Source organism: Ammodytes marinus (genome assembly GCF_949987685.1).
Source record: "Ammodytes marinus genome assembly, chromosome: 8".
Taxonomy (NCBI): domain Eukaryota; kingdom Metazoa; phylum Chordata; class Actinopteri; order Uranoscopiformes; family Ammodytidae; genus Ammodytes; species Ammodytes marinus.
Window position 1 is genome coordinate 6,307,267 of NC_137212.1, and position 23,090 is coordinate 6,330,356.

General features: G+C 40.5%; 1 protein-coding gene across 1 annotated transcript in view; it reads right to left on the bottom strand.

Annotated features, from left to right (window-relative positions):
• Nucleotides 1–23,090, bottom strand: part of lrp8 (low density lipoprotein receptor-related protein 8, apolipoprotein e receptor) — a gene marked incomplete at its 3' end in the record, with an annotated part of 171,005 nt that overhangs the window by 8,386 nt on the left and 139,529 nt on the right. The window contains exons 10-16 of the mRNA XM_080033188.1: nt 19,167–19,338; nt 15,501–15,725; nt 14,544–14,662; nt 11,872–12,011; nt 5,804–5,945; nt 3,151–3,303; nt 1,252–1,647 (exon numbers count right to left, since the gene is read on the bottom strand). Of these exons, the coding sequence (XP_079889314.1) occupies nt 1,252–1,647; nt 3,151–3,303; nt 5,804–5,945; nt 11,872–12,011; nt 14,544–14,662; nt 15,501–15,725; nt 19,167–19,338 (1,347 nt within the window). The remainder of the gene's footprint in view (nt 1–1,251; nt 1,648–3,150; nt 3,304–5,803; nt 5,946–11,871; nt 12,012–14,543; nt 14,663–15,500; nt 15,726–19,166; nt 19,339–23,090) is intronic.

Sequence of the window (23,090 nt, forward strand, 5' to 3'; positions counted from 1 at the left end):
TGGGAAGTTACTACATTTTCAGCTTTCATTACATTACAAATCCCTACAATTATGAAAACATTATTGGTTGCTACAATGTCTCTAAGCAATAAACACTCAACAACCCTGATTTCTGTAACACAATCACACCATAGCATGTTGTGTGTAGCCCTGTGCTTTATCAATCTGCTTCAAGGTGCTATCAAGGATTCTCTCCAGCTTAAAAAAAAAAACTCTATTTGAGTCTCAGCTTGGCTTTGTAAACCATTGTTACGGCTGTTATTCACTGCTGTCAGTGTTTGTCTAGGCAACACACTGTTAAGAGACTTTTTCTTCTTTTGTGCCAGTAAAGCTTGATTGTCGTGGGGACGGAGAAAATCGTTGCAAGATTTCAAAGAGAGTGAGATTGAGAGAGAGTAAGAGAGAGAGAGAGAGAGAGAGAGAGAGAGAGAGAGAGAGAGAGAGAGAGAGAGAGAGAGAGAGAGAGAGACTGTCAGAAAGTATGGATGAGTGATGCGAGGTGGCGGGTGGGAACGGAGGGGGGGGACTATCGTTTGTTAACTCTGACAGCTTTGTTACACACTGCTCAGGAGGGACCAACAGCAAGCAGACCGAGAGAAATAGTGAGTGTGTATGAGTGTGTGTCTGTGTGTGCGTGTGTGTTTCTGTGTTTGTGTTTGTGTGTGTGTGCGTGTGTGTGTGCGTGTGCAAGAGAGAAAAGCATCGAGGGAAAGTACAGTAGACAGATGGTCAGACAAGGAGTGGAAAGGGCAAGCAGTCATTTAGGAGGAAAGCGGATATAACTATAGTGTTTACTCAGCTCCCTGCTGCTCTAAAGGTGGAGTCAGCTATTCTGGAGAATGCCTGTTGTCAAGATCACTTTGTCAAAATCAGTAAATATCTCCTCACGATCCACTACCTGTCCGTACTGTGTGTGCGTTGAAAAATCTGATGTAAATACAAAGCCTCTGTAAACTGGCCCCCTTTGTTTACATTATATTTTACAGAGTCTAGGCTGTGTATTAACACCAGTGTATTTTTCCAATGCACACACAGAAGGGACAGGTAGCGGATCGTGAGGAGATATTCATTAATTTTGACCAAAAAAAAAGAGATTTTGACAACAAGCAATCTCCAGAATCACTGAGTCCACCTTTAATGGCATGTGGTAGCGATAGTGAGTGTGTATCATTACAGCCACAGCCTAATACACAGACAATACGCATACACTCACTTCATACAAACTCTCACTCCTTCCTACCAACCCCTTACCTCTGTGTGATAGGTTGGAGTTGCTCTCCCTGTTTGGGGCCAACAAGTGCGTGTGTGTGGAAGTGGACCTCTGACTCGGGCTACTGAAGCTGGTTGTCTCTGTGCTGGTGGCGGCGGGAGTCCGGGGGGGTCGCTCCGTGGATGTGAACCCTCTCCTAGGGCTCTGTGGAGGGGCTGGTGTGGTGAGGCGTCTGGGTGTGGGTCTGGGGGTGGCAGCAGCAGCAGCAGCAGGAGAGGTGGAGGTACTTGTGGGGCTTGTAGTGCTTGTTGAAGGGGCAGATGTGGTGGTGCTAACGGTTGTGCTAGTCGTGCTAGCGCTGGTTGTAGCGGTCGTGGATGGAGCTGTGGTAGGGGTTGTCGTGGTAGTAGGAGCTCTTGTGGTTGTCCTGGGTCGAACTGCAAAACAGAAATAGGATAATTTTTAATTTTAGCGTTTCGGAGCTTACATAAAGCGAGACACTGCAGGTGAATATGGTAAAAAGGATATAACATATTTTAAGATTATAATTTTGTTATGCTTTTATTGAAAGTGGAGAGACAGATATGAGACTGGGTATAGAGGAGGAAGATATGCAGAAAACGACCCTCTCTCTCTCTGTCTCTCTCTCTCTCATATTTTGTCAACATTTGATTCAACTTTATTTTGCATTCTACTTTATATTTACATGGTGCAATCTATCTATACACTTTTTATCTGCACTGTGTCCTTGCACTGCTTTTTTGTTATATTTTGTCTCAGTTGTTGTTCTCTTCACTTGTGTGTTTCTATTATACATTTTCTTTTCTATATTGCATTGTTGAGAGGAGCCTGGGATATAATAATTTCATTGCCAATGACTGCTGCTGTAATTGTTATGCATATTACAAATGAACCCTCTTTAATACTTTGAATCTTTAAAAGAGAGTGGGGTCATTAAGGTGTTAACAACTTAACAATATGTTTGAATGAGCGGTGAAATAAGGTCAGTTAAATAATAGAGGTGAGCTAGGTACACAGTTAACAATGGGAGAACTCCTGACCCACTTCACAGTATAGTCTTACAGAAAGCACACATGTAACATTCTATGACAGATTGGGCGGTTAAATAAATCGCTATTTGTACAATACGATTTTAACATTGTGCATTGTTGAAGGTTAATGCTGGTGAAAACTGGACAAAAGCTGCAATATTCAATAGGCTATTTTTGTAAGGATTTGACCCAAATATGAATGGGTTTGAATATGAAGGCTTTATTGTGCACAAGACATAGACACACTCCCTACTAGAACGAATACGCATTTCATAATCTTATTTTTTTTCTTCATTTAAGCTATTTAGCACTTGTATATATTGTATATTGCTGCCAATTGTAGGACTCAAACTTCAAATGTTACACTTTGACTAAACTATTTAGGATGGTGAGAGAAAAACCTTGAATTTGACAAGCCAAGATTTGAGTTATAACACGTGGTCGAAAATGTACCTATTTGTATTTCCTTCGGCCTAGAATGGAATGAAAAGTACTTCCCACAGCCATCCATTTATACAGTGCGTTTGGATATCAGGCAGCAATGTAGTGAACAGTTTAAAGTGGGAAATGTATTTAAAGATATGTATAAATACTAAATGATGAGGTAGAGTTGAGAGAGAGAGACAGCGAGAGAGAGAGAGAGAGATAGAGAGAGAGAGAGAGAGAGAGAGAGAGAGAGAAACAGACAGAGACAGCGAGAGAGAAAGAAAGAAAGAAAGAGAGAAACCAGTTCAACATCGTTATGGCCTGGCACTCCATCATGTCGCTGTGATTACAGCCGTGTCTACTTCGTGTGACATTTCTTCAGCGCGCAATCCCTTTAATTAACTGTGTGGTCGGGACTCCTTGTGATTTATGTGGTGGAGAGTGTTGAGGGGACTTATATACCTATAGCGCACCGCCTCATGTCCGGGCCCAGCTCCATGCCATCGGGACAGGCACAGGTGTATTTGGGCGAGTGGTCCGTGATCTGGGGGGCCTTCAGACACAGGTATTCACAGCCACCGTTGGGGAGGCTGCCCATGTTACAGGTATCGGGGCCTTGAAAAGACACAAACAAACAAATTAAAATAGGATTACAAATGACAATGTAGAAACATTTCTTCATGCTTTTCATGTTGTGGAGATGAGAAGAAAGTACATTTACAGAGCCTAGAATGTGTATTTATTTACACTGGATTTTTTTTTAGCACACACATTACGAACACATAGCGAGTTGCAAGGAGTAATTCCACGGACTTTGACAAAAAAGTGATTTTGACAAAAAGCGTTCTCCAGAATCACTGACTGAATCCACCTTTAAGAATTGACGAAGGAGCACCAGTGTGGGATCTCAGTCAGCATCAAAAGCATTTAAGTCACTGTGAACTGCATTTAAGCTACTGGTTACTGGTAGCTACAGTATCTAAATCAAAAAGCACAAAGAAAAATCTATGACCCTGCACAAAAGTGACTATAAACCTAGACTCGCGCACAACACATGTATTTGCGTGATGATATTGTAACAGTAAACTTCTATTTTTCAAAAGTCTTTAGAAATAGACATTGCTTGGACAGGGAATAGTTCAACCACAAACACCAAGTCAGAGCACAGGGTCTCAATCATTTTAGTTCTTCTCATAGAGAAGATCTTATTACTGACATACAAGCCCTACTTTCTACCTGTTTAACCTCATTGTGCTGCAAAACAATAAATGAACACTGCACGTTTACAGTATTCCTTCTACAACCAAAGCTTTGGTTAATGCTGGGGAGTCTTTTTCTTTTCTTTAATTTTTTTATATTTTTTTTAATGAAAAATGTACAATGTAGTTTCCCTAGCTGAGACTGATGAAAACATTGTAGGTTTGTTATGTGGGGGGGGGGGAAGCACGATAAACTAGGTCAGGTCGTGGTCTGTTCTGCCTGTGTGTAGTTTCACAGAGAGCCACACATCAGAGGCAGCCGTCAGGGAGAAGCAGCAGCCACATCAGCCACTATACGCGCAGTGAGATTTTTAATAAGCGGGGAATACGTTTGTGCTTGGCTGTACAGTATCTCCGCATAACAAGTATGTAATATGAACAGCTGTCTAAAATGAAAATCTTCAAGGTTCCGTATATATTCTATACCTGATTTCCATATGATAGAAACTACACTCTCTGGGTTGAGGCAACTCCTTCAAATGGCATGACACATTATGACAACAGGTTTAAAGCTATAGTACGTAACTTATGTCGCCCCCATTGAGGAATTCTGAGGAATTACAACAACACTGTCTGCGCATCTATGTGGAGTAAGTCTTCAGTGATCGCACATGGATTTTATTCCCTCTGCTGCACGTCCAGGTTTTTTCTTAGCAGTAGAATCAACAGCTTAAACATTTCTTGGGATTTTTCTGAGCTCCTGCGGCATTGCCAGGGGGCGTCACCAGTTTGTAAACACTGCCATACTGAGAAATACAGAGATAATTTTGTGGAGCTGATAGGCTTGATCAACTTTGTGTCAATTCATTTGGCGATGGCTTGAATGTAACCGATATTCATTTATATCCAAACGTTACGCACTTTAGCTTTAAAGACAAATAATAAAGTGAGACGATAGGAAAAATACATGAAATAAGATGAAACGGAAGGATACAGACGTAGACACAGTAGAGGAAAGGACATAAAAGACTAGGAGAGAGACTGAGAAATAGTTTTTTTCAAAATGGTGATGTCATGAAATAATAATAGCTCTCATCCTTGTCTTTCATACTGACTCCCTGAGGTCTAGAATAAGACCTAGAATATGGAACCTTGGCTTCAAAAGCACAGCTGGATGGACCCAAAATAAATAGATAAGTATTATGAAAAAACGGTACAACAAAGACAGAAGGGCCTTTGTTTGAGGGTCTGTGTGTGTGTGTGTGTGTGTGTGTGTGTGTGTGTGTGTGTGTGTGTGTGTGTGTGTGTGTGTGTGTGTGTGTGTGTGTGTGTGTATAGACATGTTGAATCGATGGGAGACATATTTGAATGTGTGGATGTGCATCGTGACAACCAAACACACTTCATCTTCCCTTTTGGGTTTGTTTATTTTCTGACAGGAAAGTTTCTTTGAAAAGCAAGACAGCAAATACACCAGTAGTGAAACAAAGGTGACAGTGTGTTGAGCTTGTAACATTGTGTCACTCAAGGTTACATTTTTTATCAAGTGTTTTCATCAGCGCTATCTTCACAGGGCTGCCAGAGTTCATTCAGTAGGTCTTCATTTAGCCTAGTCAGGAGTGGTTGTTTTATGAATAGTTTTTTGGGCATTTTGACAAAAAAACAAACATGCCTAATTCTGTGATATTTCTTTGAGCAGTACTTTTCAAATGTATTAATGAGAGAATGCAATTAGCACTCCACTGACACTCGGACAAGACTGCTTTGAGCTCTGAGTGAGGGGAAGGAAACCAAAGCATGAAAACACACACACACACACACACACGCACACGCACACACACACACACACACACACACACACACACACACACACACACACACACACACACCTAGGAACATGTCCCTTTATGTCTTACCCTTGGGCTGCCGCTGTTCATGAAACACGACCAGGTCCAGGGGGTTGTTGAGATGCTCTGCCACCTTGGCCACATCTTGTCCCGTCAGTCTGTTGGCGCTGTATATGGCCTCATCCTCCAGGTCTGTCCAGTAGATGCGATCCTGCATGATAAAAAAATAGACCACACACCATGTTATCTTGTACAATTTCTTTCATCATTGCTAATTTCCTTTTGCCAAAGACACATTTCCTTCAGGAAAATAAAGTGTATCTTATCTTATCTTAAAATAAAAATACATACATACACTGTAAAAGCAAATACCTTTACCACCTTTAATTCATAAATAAATAAACAATAGTGTCAAAGAAAAGAAGACAGATAACATTCAAAGGATAATTTAGACTCTTGTCAAGCAGTACACAAGAGTCCCTCTTTGCTATGACAGGCTGCCATACAAAATGCTCCATGTTAAACGTATTGTCTTTCATCCCGGCCAAGTATTGATTGTTTCGCACTATTTGAGGTGAGATGGAAATGTTCTTGCCTAGTTTCTAAATGAATAGCTTAGCAGCAATTTGGGCTTTACAGTAAGACGACGAAACAATTTAGTTACAAGACTGAGATGAATAAATGCCTTTCCCAAGTTGTAAAACCCCACTATGGCAACTACGCCAAAAGAGCTTCCCACACTTGTTTTAGAATGAGTAGTAAACACGTCTGTGCTTCTCTTCCTGCAGGCATTCAATCTCTGTAGCTCAGCGGGATGCCGGGCTGCTCTGCAGTCTATTGCTAAGCAAGTCATTTTAACTGTATAAAATGAACCGGTACCCTTAGGATGTTGAAAACACTCATATTGGTGCTTTTGGAAGAGCATTTGTAGTATATACACATTGAAACCTGTTGCTGTTAATGTTATAAGTTGGCAGAAGAAGCAGCAACAAAAATACTAGAACACATGACATCCTTATAATGACTACTGGCCTGGTGAGATGAACCTTACACAGTATTGTTAAGAGTCCCCAGTGTAAGGTGTATTTTTACCTCCGCTTCCTTGGAAATAAAGGAATAAATATCGCAAGCCCTGATCCTTCTCTCGGCTTTCACCTTTGCCTCTTTCGATTGCATTCTCTCTCTCTCTTCCTCTCTCTCTCTCTCTTCCTCTCTCCCTCTCTCTCTCTCTTTCTCTCTTTCTCTCTAACACCTCCTCAAAAATCGTCTTGGCGATAACAGGAGACACTGCACTACAAGTGGTTAAGGCACTTGTGGTTTCCACAGCAACCTCAGCATGCTCCGTCTACACACAGACACACACCAATTAAGAAAAAAAAAACAACAACACAGGGACGTTGAAATCATTGATCTTATGTTTACAATAGATGTACATGGTGCGTTTATAAAAGCATGTATTACTGTGTATCTCTGTGTGTGGCACACAGCTGTACAATCCACACTCATCCAACTGAATTGAGTCATCAGTGAAACCTGACCTTCCCCTCACCTTCTCCTTGTCCATCTTTCAACAAGCTCTCTATCTCTCCATCTCTCCATCTCTCCCTCACTCAGATTCAAAATAACCTTTACTCGAATGACAGCAGCGCAATGAAACAATGAAAGGCAAATATCAGCAGTGTTGATAATACAAAACTCTCATCTATCTATCCATCTCTCCCTTTGCCTATTCTGTCTCTGTGGATGTATTTCCTCTACCGCCATTTTTTTTTTTCAATTTCTCCCATGTCAATCTCCTGTCATTCCTCTCACTAGAAAGCTTCCGAAATGCAATGCAGCAAACCTGAGTGGGTCAATGCTCTTCATTGTAAAATCAAGGTGAACCTGTCACGTGTTTGAATGGTAGGCTAAAACCTTTTGCACACGTACAAGCTCTCTTGAACACATGGCACTGCATCACTTCAGTCAGAGCCTGCGTCTGTCTGTGGTTGTCAAGTGATTGAGAGTGACTGAATCTAAATGGATGTGAAGTGTTTTTTAAAGTTAAGAGGGGAACAGTCCTTGAAGATTGAGTCATGTGTTTGTCCCATAGGAAACTTCTGACAAATATTTTTTGACTGACACATGCGAGATGAACTTTTGATGCCTCTTGCATAACGTACGAGCCAATTACAAATAAAAGTTACTAAGGCAATCCACGAGACTTTGAAAGCCTTTGATTTTATTTGCATTTTATTTGTATTCTTTGTTCTATCAGTCAGAGTTATGAAGAAATAACATATTGTGGTGGTAGCTTTGTATGTGAATCAAATGATGTAAGGAGACATTTTGTGTTAATCTCCATTGCTCTGCTGAAGAGTGCTAAAGCCTGGTAAACCCACACAGGTGTCTACAGTTATTTTACGCTGACTCTTATCTTGACAGATGGGCTTGACTGACATTTTTCTTCAACATTATAACACATTAACGTTAGCATAAATATCAATAGCAGTATCATTTCAAGAAGTCAGAAGGTTATCGATATTTCTGTACTGACCAGTCAGGAACCGGTACCAATATAGAATCGGTTCTTAATGAATAAAACAATTTGTCTTGTGTGTGTACCTTTGACAAGCAATACACCATGTTTGATCACTGTGGTCAATATTGGTTAATTAATTACTATTTTAATTAGGTCCAATGGAATTACTACCATCAGGCAACCCGTTAATGTACGCAACATTTAATTTGCTCATTCATAAGTGCAATTGTTTGCAGACAGTTATGAGACAGGGGTCGACGGTACAAACGTGTTTTGAATAAACTGAAGGAGTGAAATTATTGTTAACTGTTGCTAACCGTTAGCTTGCGAGGTTCACAAGCTACTAATGTAACATAGTTTGCATGGACAAGAACTTTGTGATGTGACTGTCCCTTTTGGTATGACCACAGTTTAGTTGCAACTGTAAGGGAGGGACAACTGTAGCTTGGTGAGCTTATGTTATACCGAGCATATCTCCCCCTGCGAAGGTCTTATAAAAACAAATAAACAAAAACACCTGTGTGGGTGTGCAGAGTCTTTGAAACCTGTTTACATTCTCCAAAGATATCGCCTTTATGGCAAAAGGACAAATACTGGCCTTAGCACTTCTATTTTATTTTCTTCCTGATTGTGTTTTTTTTTCAATTGTCTTTTTCTTTAAATCACCACCCCCCCCCCCTCTTCCTCTCTTCTCCTTCTTCTTCTAAAACTCATCTCATCTCTTCCTCCTCTATCCCCTCCGGTCAAACAAAGAGTAATGCAATGAAACTAACGCCGGAAAAAGCAGAAAAACATTACCCCCCCCCCCCCCCTGCTTGCCTCTGCGATCTACTTTTCCTCAGGGCTGTGTGTCTAGGCAGGGGGTGGACACTGACTGGAAGGCTTTATATGTGAGTGGGTGGGATGCTCTTCATGTGTGTGCCTTTGGTGGTGTTGAGAGAAGATTTTGATGGAGGCACCCTGTGTCTTTCCTCTGCACTTTTAAGATATAACATCTAGAACACAGTCAAACTTGCATTTTATGACACTTCATATCGCGCTCATACTCAAACAATTAATTTTATTTGTATGTAGACAAGGAATGCTATGTGGCAATGTTCTGTTTACTTGTGATGGAATTTAACTACCGAGAGACCATTGTTGTGTATATAAGAAGAATACAAATTTGAAGGACAGATTAATATAACTGACTGTTAGAAAAAACAGCCCCAACGACAATCCCAATACACATTATTGCCGATGATTGCACCAGCACGTTATTTATGTGATGTTGCCATTTAACTTGAATGCTTTAATGGTAAAAGTGTGTTATTACTGTAACATATCTCATTTCTAAAAACCAATAATTATTTAAATGATCAATTCATATGTCAGTAACATTTAGCTTTTTTATTTTATCAAATGTCCAAACCCCCCAAAACTATTTTTTTTGGGTTTACCATCATATTTAACACACACAAAAATAAAATCTGCGCATTTGAGAGATGGTTGAGGAAACAGGAATTTGGTTTGGCATTTTTGCATGAAAAAATATTAAAACACTTCAACTTTCAAAACAATTGTACATTTTCTGTTGATCAGCTAATCAATTAATTATTGCAGCTCTAGTCAGATTATTTCCCGATAACAGCATCGAGACGCCTGATAACTTTAGTTTACAATGGACAGCAACTCAACTCCAAGTCTGTTTGCATCAAAGTTAAGTTAGTAAGGTTCCTTTATTTGTCAATGTACACACAAATAGATTCAACACAAGGTTACTCACACACGAAAAAATAAATGACCATTACTCATCTTCTCCCAATGCATTTGAATTGGCTGGCTTTGTAAGTGAAGTGCTATTATTGTCCTACATGATAGATCCATTACTCTTCTTTTTATCAAGAAATGCTGCACTATTATCTGCTATAACGTATGGGGCCTTTTCACAAACCGTGCTCTACTGGGCCTGGTAAGTAGTTTAACACCGACCCAAACGGAGTCTCACTTTCCCAGATAACACACAGACTAATTAAATGGACCAACAATAGTTCATTGTTTCAGCTCACAACACAAAGCAGGGAGAATCCACAGGCAAAAAACTTCCCATTAATGGTGTGTTGGGATCAGGACAATCTGCTGCACCGCCAAAAGTGATTTTTTATTTGGTCTGTATCATAACCAGACGAAAGACCGGGAGAGCTCAGAGCTATTAATCTCTAAGGATGAACTTTTAGTGCTTGCCTGAAACACTGGTTTTCTTCTTATTTTACACACACACACACACACAGCTGGATATGATGGATGTCCCCTCTTTCCCATTGCTTCTCATCCTCACAGTGCGTGCGGCAAAGAGAGAAATAGAGAAAGCACTTCCTACTGTTTCACATTTCGCCCCCTCATCCTAGCTAGCTTCACCGTCGTCCTCTGGATCTTGTGTTTCACAGACACACACACACACACACACACACACACACACACACACACACACACACACACACACACACACACACACACACACACACACACACACACACACACACACACACACACACACACACACACACACACACACACACACACACACACACACACACACACACACACACACACACACACACACACACACACACACACACACACACACACTCCGTTCTCCTCCGGTTCTCTTTTCTATCTTCCACATCATCTGTACTTGATGTGCTCTAACAGACTGCCTCTCTCCGGCCCCGATGAATGCACCCAAATTAGTTTCATCGATTTGCAGTTCTCTACCGTGAGTCAACACTCCTCAGTCCGTGAAAGATAAATCCTTTTTCGGGTTTTTTTTTCCCTTTGCTACTACGCTCCGCCATTGACTTAACCTACTCTCTTCAGCCACACCGGGTGTCCCCAGATGACACAGGGTATCCATCAAAAAAACAATACACATGTATTAATTCTGCTGTATTTTACCAGCATCCATCTTTGGTAACGAAGCTAGCCAAATGTTAACAACTTTAGTTATGAATCATGTCCAAGAAATAAAAATGCTTAAATCCTGCTCAACAAAAACCTAGATATATACTGTCAAGATGGGAATCGACAAACAGGATATGAGAACGAGACAGAGATAAGCGAGGACAGACCTATTTGTCGGTGTGTATCTAACTTTGGAGGTCAAATAAGGACACTCTCATTGTGCATGCGTGCGTACAAACACTGCCAAGCTCTACTAAAAAAACACATGCTACCTGTATTTACATAGCAATACTTTGTAGCCTATATCACACAATACAGGTAACGGATTGTGAGGAGATATTCACAGATTTTGACAAAAAAGGGATTTTGACAACAAGCGTTTTCCAGAATCGCTGACTCTACATCTGACTAAAAACAACACACAATGACCTATCTCAAAGCACATAACTCAATCTTAAAAATCATATTGTTTGGTCTAGAAGATAAGTCAAAGATACATGCGACACTGTACCTTGATTTAATGGGATAATGGTCCACAAAAGCATTGAGTGGTAATTGTTTGACTTTGTGTACCAATTAATTACCATCATACTAACAGATTGAACTATTTCTGATAGCATTGGTTGGCCTGATTGAGTGGCTGTGTTGTGTTGTGTAATCTCAACCCCGTCTTTACCTCAAACACAGTCAGGGCGAAGGGATGTCCCAGGTGGTGATGGGAGGACAGCAGCACCTTACGGTTGTCCCCGTTCAGATCCACACTGGACAGCAGGTGCAGCTTGGAGTCCACCCAATACAGACGCCTGTTAGACAAGTCTGAGGGGGGGGGAGAGAGAGAGAGAGAGAGAGAGAGAGAGAGAGAGAGAGAAAGAGAAAGAGAGAGAGAGAGAGAGAGAGAAAGAGAGATACCGTTAATATAATTAATGTAAATCAATCTTTATGTTGTGTTAATGGTCATATTACTTGTTTATTGTGTGCTGTCTGAATATTTAGACACATTGTATTTTGATTCTTTGTCAACATTGTTATTGAAACATTCGTGCCGATAAAGCCCCTTTCGAATTGAAATGAATTGAGTTGAGAGAGATTGAGAGAGGGAGGGAGAGAGGGAGAGAGAGAGAGAGAGAGAGAGAGAGAGAGTGAGAGAGGTCAATCTAAGAGAAAAGGCCTATAGGGTGAGAGGTATATATGAATGTAATGGCCCGGCAGCTACACCATCAATCTTCTTTGACATGACGATTGTGTCGCAGTGCTGAGGAAACACAGATGTGATTGTAATATCGCTGGTTCACTTCTTTGCTTTAGGGGAACATAGATGTGTGCGTGCCCTTGAGCAAATTGATTAGTCTTGCTGGACTTACTTCAAAGACACACTTTGGCTGTTTTACAATTCCATTACTATGTTACAGTTTCAAAAATACGCTTAACTCTAGGACCTTTTTTTTCTCTCACTATGTTTCTGCCAATCAGTATAATATGAAAATAGATTTTTTGTTCACAATCAGAGCCGGCACAAGCCTTCATGGGGCCCTAAGCAAAATATGATTAGGGGGCCCCTCTCCAATGTTAGCGCTGCTGAAACTACAGATCTTTGTTAAATATCATTCACACACCCAGTGTTTTCCACTAGTGCCTCCACTGTGCGGCTGTGCGAAAATATTAGACAGCCGAGATTCAGACCCTATAGGGGGGTCCGGGGGTATGCCCCCCCGGGAGATTCTTTTAACCTTTTTAAAGTGAAATGCATGAATCTGATGCACTTTGAGAGGAAAATTAAGAGGCTAAATCTGAGAAATTTTGTGTGAACAAATAATTTGGAGACACTGGGTCAGATGAATTAGAAGCTATTGAAGAAGGACACATGGATTTTCCATAAAAATATTAATATAAAATAAAATATTATGGAGGGTCCTCTGGGTTGGGCTTGGAGCTCTTTTTCTTTTACGGGACATATTTCTCTGTAATATAGTGAATGCATTTAAATGCAGTGTGAGGAACGAAGCAGAAGAACTCTGTTGTCCAGCTACTGTATCTTTTTTCCCACAGACAAGGCTGAAATAGGCTATAGACTATACACAGTGCATGGGCAACTGAGGGCAGCCCCATTTCCAATTGTTTTTAAATAAACTCAATACACACTGTGCATGGATGTGAACGTGACATGATCAGATAATTTCGGATTTCCTCCCAGATGAACTGATTACATTTTTAGGCTATTAATTATCTTGACCAAAACATTGTATTCCTTTTTTTGTATGATAACTCACATTTGCATAGTATGATGTTAATATCAAAACACACAAACTAAAAAAAAAAAAAAAAAAAAAAATTTTTTTTTTTAGGGGACCCCCCAGGCAGTCGGGGGCCGTAAGCAGCCGCTTAGTTCGCTTATGCCTCGGGCCGGCTCTGTTCACAATCTAGATTGGCAAAATGAAGGTAGTAACTACACTCTGATTTCCCTTCTAATACGATTGATAGGTCTACTTACAGTAAAAGAAGCAGGACTTTAATCCCATGCCGTACTATGAAATTGGCAAATCATAAAAGTCGTTTTTGTCCTCCTTTGTATGAAATCGATGACCAAGGTAAAAATAATCCACCCAAATACAGGGCAATTCTGGCCGACCCGCCTTTCTCTAAAAAAAATAATTTGTTTTCATACAGATGCAGTGACACCTCAATTCCTTAGAGAGTGTGGCCAACCGCGTGCCTCTCTCTTTCTCCTCGGGCAAGGGCAGTCGAGAAACAATTGGCTATTGCCGCTTTGGGAGTTGCACAGGGGGATGACGGGAGGTATCGACGGCACACACAACGTCTGGCTTATTAATTTGTAAAGGCCCGTGTTCGACCGGGCTTTGATTGATGAGAGGCAGACACAAACTGAGCTATAGCAATAAGAGCTACTCAGTGGAATGCAGCTTTCTTAAAGACTATTTTCTTCTTCCAGCTATCGTTGTTTGGCTCCATTTTGTTTCTTTCGCAATATATTCACAGTTTTCGGTCATTGTCTCTTTCCTTTGTGTGGTATTCACTCAAACCATTCCCCACTGTCACCTTCCAAAAAGCAATATCAGCATTATAACTTTATCTAAAAGGTGCTACGAGGAACTTTGAAATATTTCTGAATCAGTTTTCCTCTGATGATCATAAATGACATGTAACAGTAAACGAGACCATCGGTGCAAAGAATGATATTTTTATATAGTTTTTTTCTTAAAGCCTTTGTCATGTATATGCTCACCCAGGAACAACAGTTGGCGTACCCCGAAGAGGGTGCAAGAATTAACACAAACTGGAAGTTCGGAGCACCTTTAAAAGGTACAGTATGTGGTTTTTGTCCTTCCTTACCCAGGGTAATGCCATTGGGCCACTCGATGTGCTCTGACACCAGAATTTGTCGGTCCACTCCGTTCAACCCAGACTTCTCGATTTTGGCCTGACCGCCCCAGTCAGACCAGTACATAAACCTGCACAAATACAGAAACATTTCATCAGTTAAACATATAGCGATACAATTTATTTAAAACAAGAAGATGAAATGGGAAATGGGAGAAGTGAACAGCTTTTCACGTGCAAAAAAACATATTGACAATTGTTACTAGAACTAATATATGCCATTGAATCTACTCTACTCTTTCACACAATGTTCCTGTCTGACTCTGTTTTACCTCCAAATCAAATAGGTGTACTTCTGAAACAGGGCCTTGGAGACACTTAAGAAAAGAAGATAGTGTGCAGAACAGCAGGTAATGGAAACCTGGACAGCTTTTAAATGGGCCTGTGTGTGTGTGTGTGTGTGTGTGTGTGTGTGTGTGTGTGTGTGTGTGTGTGTGTGTGTGTGTGGCCATGAATGCTAGGCTTCATTTGCATGTATTTCATGTGTTTTTGGGTTGTGAAGAAGTATAGTCCTTCAGGGAACTTTGAAATAGATAAAGAAAAAGAGGTAGACACATCTCAGACTAGTTGTCAAGCTGTGCAGCTCTGAAAAGGAAAGTTGGTAGCCTCAGGTGTAGGGAAAAATATATTAATTTTAGACAATAATATTTTCCAAATGTATTTTCATCTCTGGAATGTTGGATTGCTAATTGATGGTTTAGCCCTGATTTTTATGTTGTTTGTTTTTGTGTTAAAAAAAAATAAAGTGTCTCACAAATCAGCCCACCTTTTCTTTTCTAGCCACCAATTGTCTCAACTACTTTGCCATCTCTTCCCACTTGATCCATACATCCAAAAGCTTTTTTCACACTTTATTTGTCTGTCCAAATCTCCCCCTCCACCCCCCAGACCATCCCACCCCACACTCACCCTTGGTGTGGATCCACGGCTATGGCCCGGGGCTCACTTAGCTCGGTTGCTATGAGCACTTTCCTCTTCCGGCCGTCTCCCGTTGCCACAGAGATGCTCTTGTTGCCGGAGTCTGTCCAGTAGATGTTCTTATGGACCCAGTCAACTGCCAGGCCTTCAGGGGAATTCAGAGCCTCTATCAGAGTCACCTGCTGCGAAGAGTCACTGGCCTTGTTGATGTAAGCACTGTGTGGGTGGGAGAGAGTTGTGGGGACATATATTAGAAAAAGAGAGAAAAATGGGAGACATAATAAGACTAAAACATCACCAAAAGTTGTACTTGGCTAGACTTATTGGTGTATTTTATGGGCACTTATAGTCATATACTGTACTTGGTGTATATTGGGTATACTGTGGTGCGATAAGTGACTGGCCTTGTTGATGTAAGCACTGTATAGGGAGAGAAATAGCAAATATTTAAGAAAAAAGTATTTTGTAGTCTCCTTTAATCGTGCATACAGACTTGGGTGTACTCAATGCCTTATGGCGCTTTTCCTTTTTTTTCTCTTTATTAAATTGGGAGCTGTTGGCAGTGGAAACACAAGCCAGATCGAACTGTGTGCTGCTCAGTGGAAAGGAGGCATCAGAAACCCACTATCCTTGCACATGATGGGGGAACAAGTATTTTTTTACTCTAGATAATGCGATGTCAGGGTCACCTAGACCTGAAATGTCTATAAGAACCTCAGGCTTCTCAACTAACAGCACACGACGGGGAGAAGGAGCCTCAATCTATCAGCAGCTTACAAAATAACATCTCTCTTTCACTGCTTCTCACTCTCTGTCTCTCCGTCTCAATCTCTCTCTACTTCCCTCTCGCGTTCCACTTGTTGTCGTTTTCTCTCTTCTCAACACCTTAAGACGTATACTACCTTATTGCCTTTACTACACAAGGGGCTATACAAATAGACTATCTTGTTAAAAGGTTGGGGGAATACAATGTCCCAATTTACAGCCCTGTGCTAGCGTGGCATTCAAAATAAGGACTAAAAAATACAGACAAAGGGGGCAGCTCGGCATTTAACCAAGAAGGCTAGTAGTGAGGTAGTTGGAGAGATAGATGGATGAGTGAGAGACTTGGGAACAGATTGTGTTGTTAATTGGCCGGTGCTGCTACTGTTTGCCACTGCAGACACTTCCATCCATAAGGGACACAGTTAGCCTGCTGCCAGTCTAGTGATAGATAATCTAAGGCTCCTCTCTCTCTCTGGCGTCCCAGGGTTTAAAACATGGACACAACACCTGTCTCTCACTCAGGGAGCAAATTAAAACCAGGACTTAGAGTAAAGAGGACACAGAGGACATCGCTTTATGTGATTGGTGCAACAGCGGTCTATTTGGAAAGGTTACAGAAAACCTGGGGGGGTAGAATAATAATACTTAAGACACTGCAGGTAAAACAGTGTTTTTTTCAAGTACTGGTCAATTTTGAGAATTTTTGTCTATTTTGCTTACATAACATGCCATTTTACTAGTATAAATAAAAAGGTTAGAAATGTATATTTAGATGTTTATTTTACTGAACAACCATCAGTAACTGTTAACGAAATCTATTTCTCTATGATTGTATAACATATTAATGCTCATTCTATTCACCTATTCACCTCACATTGAACTCTGTGGTACAAACACTGTGGTAAACATGTTTTTCTTAAGAAGTAAAACTGCCTTGTCACACAGCAAGATGTGAAACACACAGCACATTCTGTTCAAGGACTTATTGCACTTATCAGTGCAATTGTATCATCTCCCTTGCAAGACCTGGACACACAAACAAGTGTGTATACGCCTATTTTTTGGACCATATATAACCTCTGCTATTTCTGTTCAATCTTTGTCTCAATCCATGTATGCTTAACAATGAAAGATTTGTGATGCATTGATTGTTTTGACCCTTGTATGCTGTAACAAGTAAACTTCGCCTGCTTTTGAAAAAGCCTGACTCAAATACTTTTATTCAAACACTTGGTGAAATAATTCTAGTATCAGTAACAGAACTGAAAATCTCAACTTCTAAAAAACGTATATCAACTAAACTTTTCATAATCATTCTGAGCACTATTCTGAAGGTTATTACAGAAGGATTTGTTCATATAGTATATTGTTAATTGTTTGATTTATGATGCATTTTGTTCTTAAAACATGCTGAAAATGCATTTTTAAGACTTTTACAAAGTATTTTTTGATTTAATAAAATTTAAAAAAAAAATTGTTATACAAATTATGTTCTGAAACGTTTTTAAAAAAAATATTTGATCAAATAAAAATTATTGAAAAAAAAAGTTACATTCCAGTGTTTGAACAGGTTGTAGAGACGAGCATAGTGCAGACTGGTGTAAGGAATGAGACAGAGACATATGAGTCCAAGAACATTGAGCAGATTGCATCCTTAACGGCCTGTATTATTGTTTGCTACAGACATCTCCATCACAGGAAGAAGTTAAAAAGTCATCGACCCGTAGACTGCTAATAACTAAGAATTAGCCTGGAAATCACAGTCGACATGAACCCTGCTGTTGCATTTTCTATAGGAGCAGTTAACCTAATGTTTTCCACAACGAAAGACATAAGAAATTGGTTGATATAAGAGTTCTTATTTCTGCTAATTGACTTACAACAACCTGCACAGTCATCCACGCTTGTCTCAATTTATTTGGCCATTCTCCTCTCACTATCTTTCATTGATGTAGCTTGGCAGCAAGTTAGCTATAAAGAAAAATGTCTTCACAATTCTTAATCCTGCCAGCCAATAAGATTTAAGTGTTCCCATTCACTTGTTGCTGGCCTTTTAAAGTGTGTTCACTGCCGCATCCAAAGTATAGTTCATCGTGACGAATGAGTTGATTTGTCCTTTTGCTGTGACAAGCCCTTGAAGTATCACTGTGTGTGTGTGTGTGTGTGTGTGTGTGTGTGTGTGTGTGTGTGTGTGTGTGTGTGTGTGTGTGTGTGTGTGTGTGTATGCAGATGAGTAATGGTGGTGATTATTGAGGCAGTAAAATTAGAGCGAGCATATGGCCCAGCTGAGATGATAAAAGGCCCCTCCCTCTACCTGCAAGCCATCACTCTCACACACACACACACACACACACACACACAGTTTGCGTAACTGTGTGTGTGTGTGTGTGTGCGCACATACTGTGTGTGTTTGAAGGACAGCTCCACCTTATTGTCAGTCAGATGACAGATGCCCTCCAGATGTGACTGACACACACACACACACACACACACACACACACACACACACACACACACACACACACACACACACACACACACACACCCACACAGCACCCCAGGTGTGTCTGTCTTGCTAACAGAAGGTGTGAGATATGGATGGATAGAGGAGAAAAAGGGCGATAGAATGTCTGAAGAACAAGTTTAAAAGCGCACTATCAAAACTCCTGACTCTGTAGGCAATTATAGTTTTACATAGGCTTCATCCCCTGTCCTAATTAAAAAAAACTACTATCGACATGTTATTCTTATGTCCAACTTACGCACTACATACCATAGCCTTAATTAATATGTGTATGTGCTGTACACTGTTTCTGTGTGAGAGAGAGTGAGTGAGTGAGTGAGTGAGTGAGTGTGTGTCTTCATATGTGTGTGTGTGTGTGTGTGTTGTACCTGTATATTTTGCGATGGAAGAGATCACACCAGAACATCTTGTTGGTGGACACGTCTACATCCAGAGCCACAGCGTTCTTCAGAGTAGGAACCACCTGAGCGTACTCACTCTTTATCAGGTCGATGCGACGGATCTCATGGCGGTTGGTGAACATCAGGTACGGACTCTTTCCTGAAGAAGAAAATTCACATGTAAGCATGTATCTCAAATAATATTTAAAGGTGGAGTCAGTGATTCTGGAGAACGCTTGATGTCAAAATCGGTAAATATCTCCTTACAATCCACCATCTGAACGCATTGTGTGTGCGCTGAAAAACCCTTTTTAACACACTCTAGGCTCTGTGAACCTGCAGGTAGCTGGCTACGGTGAGCCCCATGTTTACATACCTTTTGTTACAGTGCCTAGTACAGTATGTGTATTGACACCATCTTTTTTTCAGTGCACACACAGTACGGACATGGTAGTGGATCATGAGGAGATATTCACAGATTTTGACTAAAAAGTAATTTTAACAACAAACATTCTCCAAAACCGCTGACTCCACCTTTCATTTTCTATTCTTGACATTTGATATTGGAGATTGTTAAAATATACCACAAAGCCCAGGCTGTAGGTGGAGAACCTATACTCCATAAGGACACATTTATCATTCACAACACACCCTCTACTATAGACACTGGATATTTGCACAAGTGTCAATCATAGGCATGCTGGTGCAAATGTGACAAGGAAACATTTGCTGACCTTGACTTGATACATAGATTGTAGCACACATCTCAAAACCTGTTTTAAAAGGTGAACCTGTATATCTACATGTTCTATATCTGTACGTCTACTAATGTGAAATCCACCATGTTCCTGAGCTTGAGACGGACAAGGTCACATTGACTTTATGCCAGTGCGGCTCACTGGCACTAACAGTCTGATGTAATTACATGGGTCTGTGTGTTACCACAACAACAGGAATTGGAAACTGTCAAAGTTGTTGACTCAATTTAAAAAAAATACATTTGTACATTCATTCTAATGTGACACGTCATTTGGTCCCCTGTCCTTAAATCTATTATACAAACATTTGAAAACCTGTTAAACTAACTAACAATTGTACATATCTTTTGGGGCGGTATAAAGCATGTATTTGCCTCATGTCTTTGTCCCCTTTGACTGTGATGAATTGACATGAACTTCAAATCTGACACAAACAGTCGTCTACAAAGAAACCACGGGTGGCGGTGAATTATTGTTTTATTTTTTTATTCTCAAGAGGGAACATAGAAGTGTAAGAGGTCTTGTTTTGCATTTGTACTATTTAGGTCCTTGAGCATGCATTTTTGATGATGTGAGCATAAATAAATCATCCAAACAAACCATTTAAAAGGAAAATGTATTCTGTACACGCACACAAATACACACACACACACACACACACACACACACACACACTAATGCTGCTCGCTTGATTATTCACACAATTATGCAGCAAAGCCACGCATATTTAATGTGAGGTGGCCCAAACTCATAGCAGTTTGAAAATGATTTTTAAAGAGCAACGTCTTTGAATATTCTGTATATGAGTTAGTGACTTCCCTCCTACTGCTAAAGTGATGAAGCCAAATGTGCGGGTTGGATATAAAGTAGCTCAGAAACTGACCTGACACATTGTTTCTATTTTTAGTGCTTGATGTCAAAACTGTGTTTGTGGGTTTCTCTCTTGCTCAGGTCCGTACAGTGTGTGCTCTTCCCAGTTGCACATCTTTCAGCGGCGTGATGCAAGCAGTTGAATAATTCTCACACATTCAAAAAGGTCAAACTCATCTTTAGAGCACACATAGAGACCAACATTTTCCATGCCTTCTTACGGCAAGTATTTATAACTCCTATACGCAAACTGCATATACACTCACTTGCAGGTCCATAGAGTGGAGGTTTGCTTATTCACCCATTTCATTTTTATAGATTTTTTCATTCTCGTAATTTCTCTCTTGTCTCAGTGTCTCCCTCTCCGCAAAGGGCCAGTCACACTGACGTTCACACACCCGGGCACAGACACACAGTCACTCTCACATAGAGCCACATAGACCATCAGCCCCGGTTTAAACAAGGGCCACTGCACAGGGAACAAATTATGACATTTCTACTACTTTTCGGATTCAACCATTTCCTCCCGGCTACTCCGTTTGTAACTATCAATTTCACCTGCTTTGAAGGAGAGAGAGAGAGAGAGAGAGAGAGAGAGAGAGAGAGAGAGAGAGAGAGAGAGAGAGAGAGAGAGAGAGAGAGAGAAAGAGAGACAAACACACACACACACACACACACACACACACACACACAGAGAGACAGATAGAGACCGAGAGAGAGAGAGAGAGAGAGAATGAGAGAGAGTGAGAGGCAGAGAGAGAGAGAGAGAGAGAGATAGTGGAGGCACAAGGGCGTTTGATGGATGTAGGTAGAGTCACGGAGAAATGACGAGTAATACGATGTAATTTGGGGCCGAAAGCGAGAAGAAAAAGACATCAACAGATCAAGGCAGCCAGAGAAGCACAGCCAGGTGATAGAGAGAACAGATAGAAAGAACATTTTGAAGTATAATGACTGAGCTACTTCTGACTGCTCTTTCATCAATCTTCCTCATTCACTTTTTTTTCTCCAAAATATCTCTTATCCCCTCTTCACAGTTATGGCTGCAATATCTCCTCAAGAAAATGTAATCTGTCCGTGGCATTAGATATGTCATCAAAACATTTAATATTATCTCTCCTCACTAGATCCCAGCTGAGCAACAGTCAGCTTTCTTAACAAGAACAAGGTCCCATACGTATACAGTGTCTTAATCTTCACTGCCAGTTCAGGGCTTAAACAGTATGTGCCAATGTTAGCCAATTAAGATAATGCAGTGGACAGATAAATAAGGGCTAGGGGTAAAGTCTGTTGGGCATTGCAGGAGTATAGTATTTGATTCACACCAAAGCATATGTCTGGATTATGAAGATACGCAACGTAAAAGTGAAATTACAACATGAAGACTGACAGAAAGGTCAGAAAGAAAGGTGTAGCATTTTGCAGGATGGTGTGCATTGTTTGGGTAACAGCCAGTGTGACCTGACCCGCACCAGGTGAGGTTAATAGGACGAGGCTATTGCTTGGAGTAAACAACACTCATGTCTAGGACAGCCCTGCTCGTTAAGGGATACAGACAGTGCTATATAATGATGCACAGATGCTGCAGCAGAGAAATGGACCTTATGTCATCAACTTGTGTCAAATGTCAAAAAGTCATCCTATTGGCCAGGTCATAGAAAGGTAAGTTATATAATGGTGGTGGAGGGTCAAGGAAATAATGTAGCATTTTATTTTTCTAATAAAAAAGTGTAAACATGCAGTTTAAAGTTTTAAAAAGACCACAATAAAGTTTGGTAGGTCACTGAAAGAATAAAACACAGACACTAGATCAGGGGTTCTCAAACTTTTGATAGCTGAGGGCCAATTTAGGAACCCAACATTGGACCGAGGGCCGCCGAAGGAAAAAAAATTATAAAACTGAAATAATTTCAATGGCCAGCGTCTTTGCGTCTTTACAGTTTACATGTATTGGTCAGCATCCAATACTGTGTAAGTAACACATTTAAAGTAATACATGAAGGGCTAGGTCTCATTTCAACATTGGGGAACACACATTAAAAGCGGGGGTCTGGGTTGTCCCCCAGAAAAATTTGAGGTTCGAATACTTCATTTTGTGCATTTTGGTTAATTTTTATTCAGTAATTTGTGTCTTCTGTATTTATTTATGGTGGAAATGTTAAGGAAAAGACAACTCGCTCCCATTGACACACATCTAATGGAATATAAATCAAGGCACTGAGGCATTCTGTATTGCATTCAAATATTTATTCTACTTTATTGTTCAAAACTTTCTACACATTGA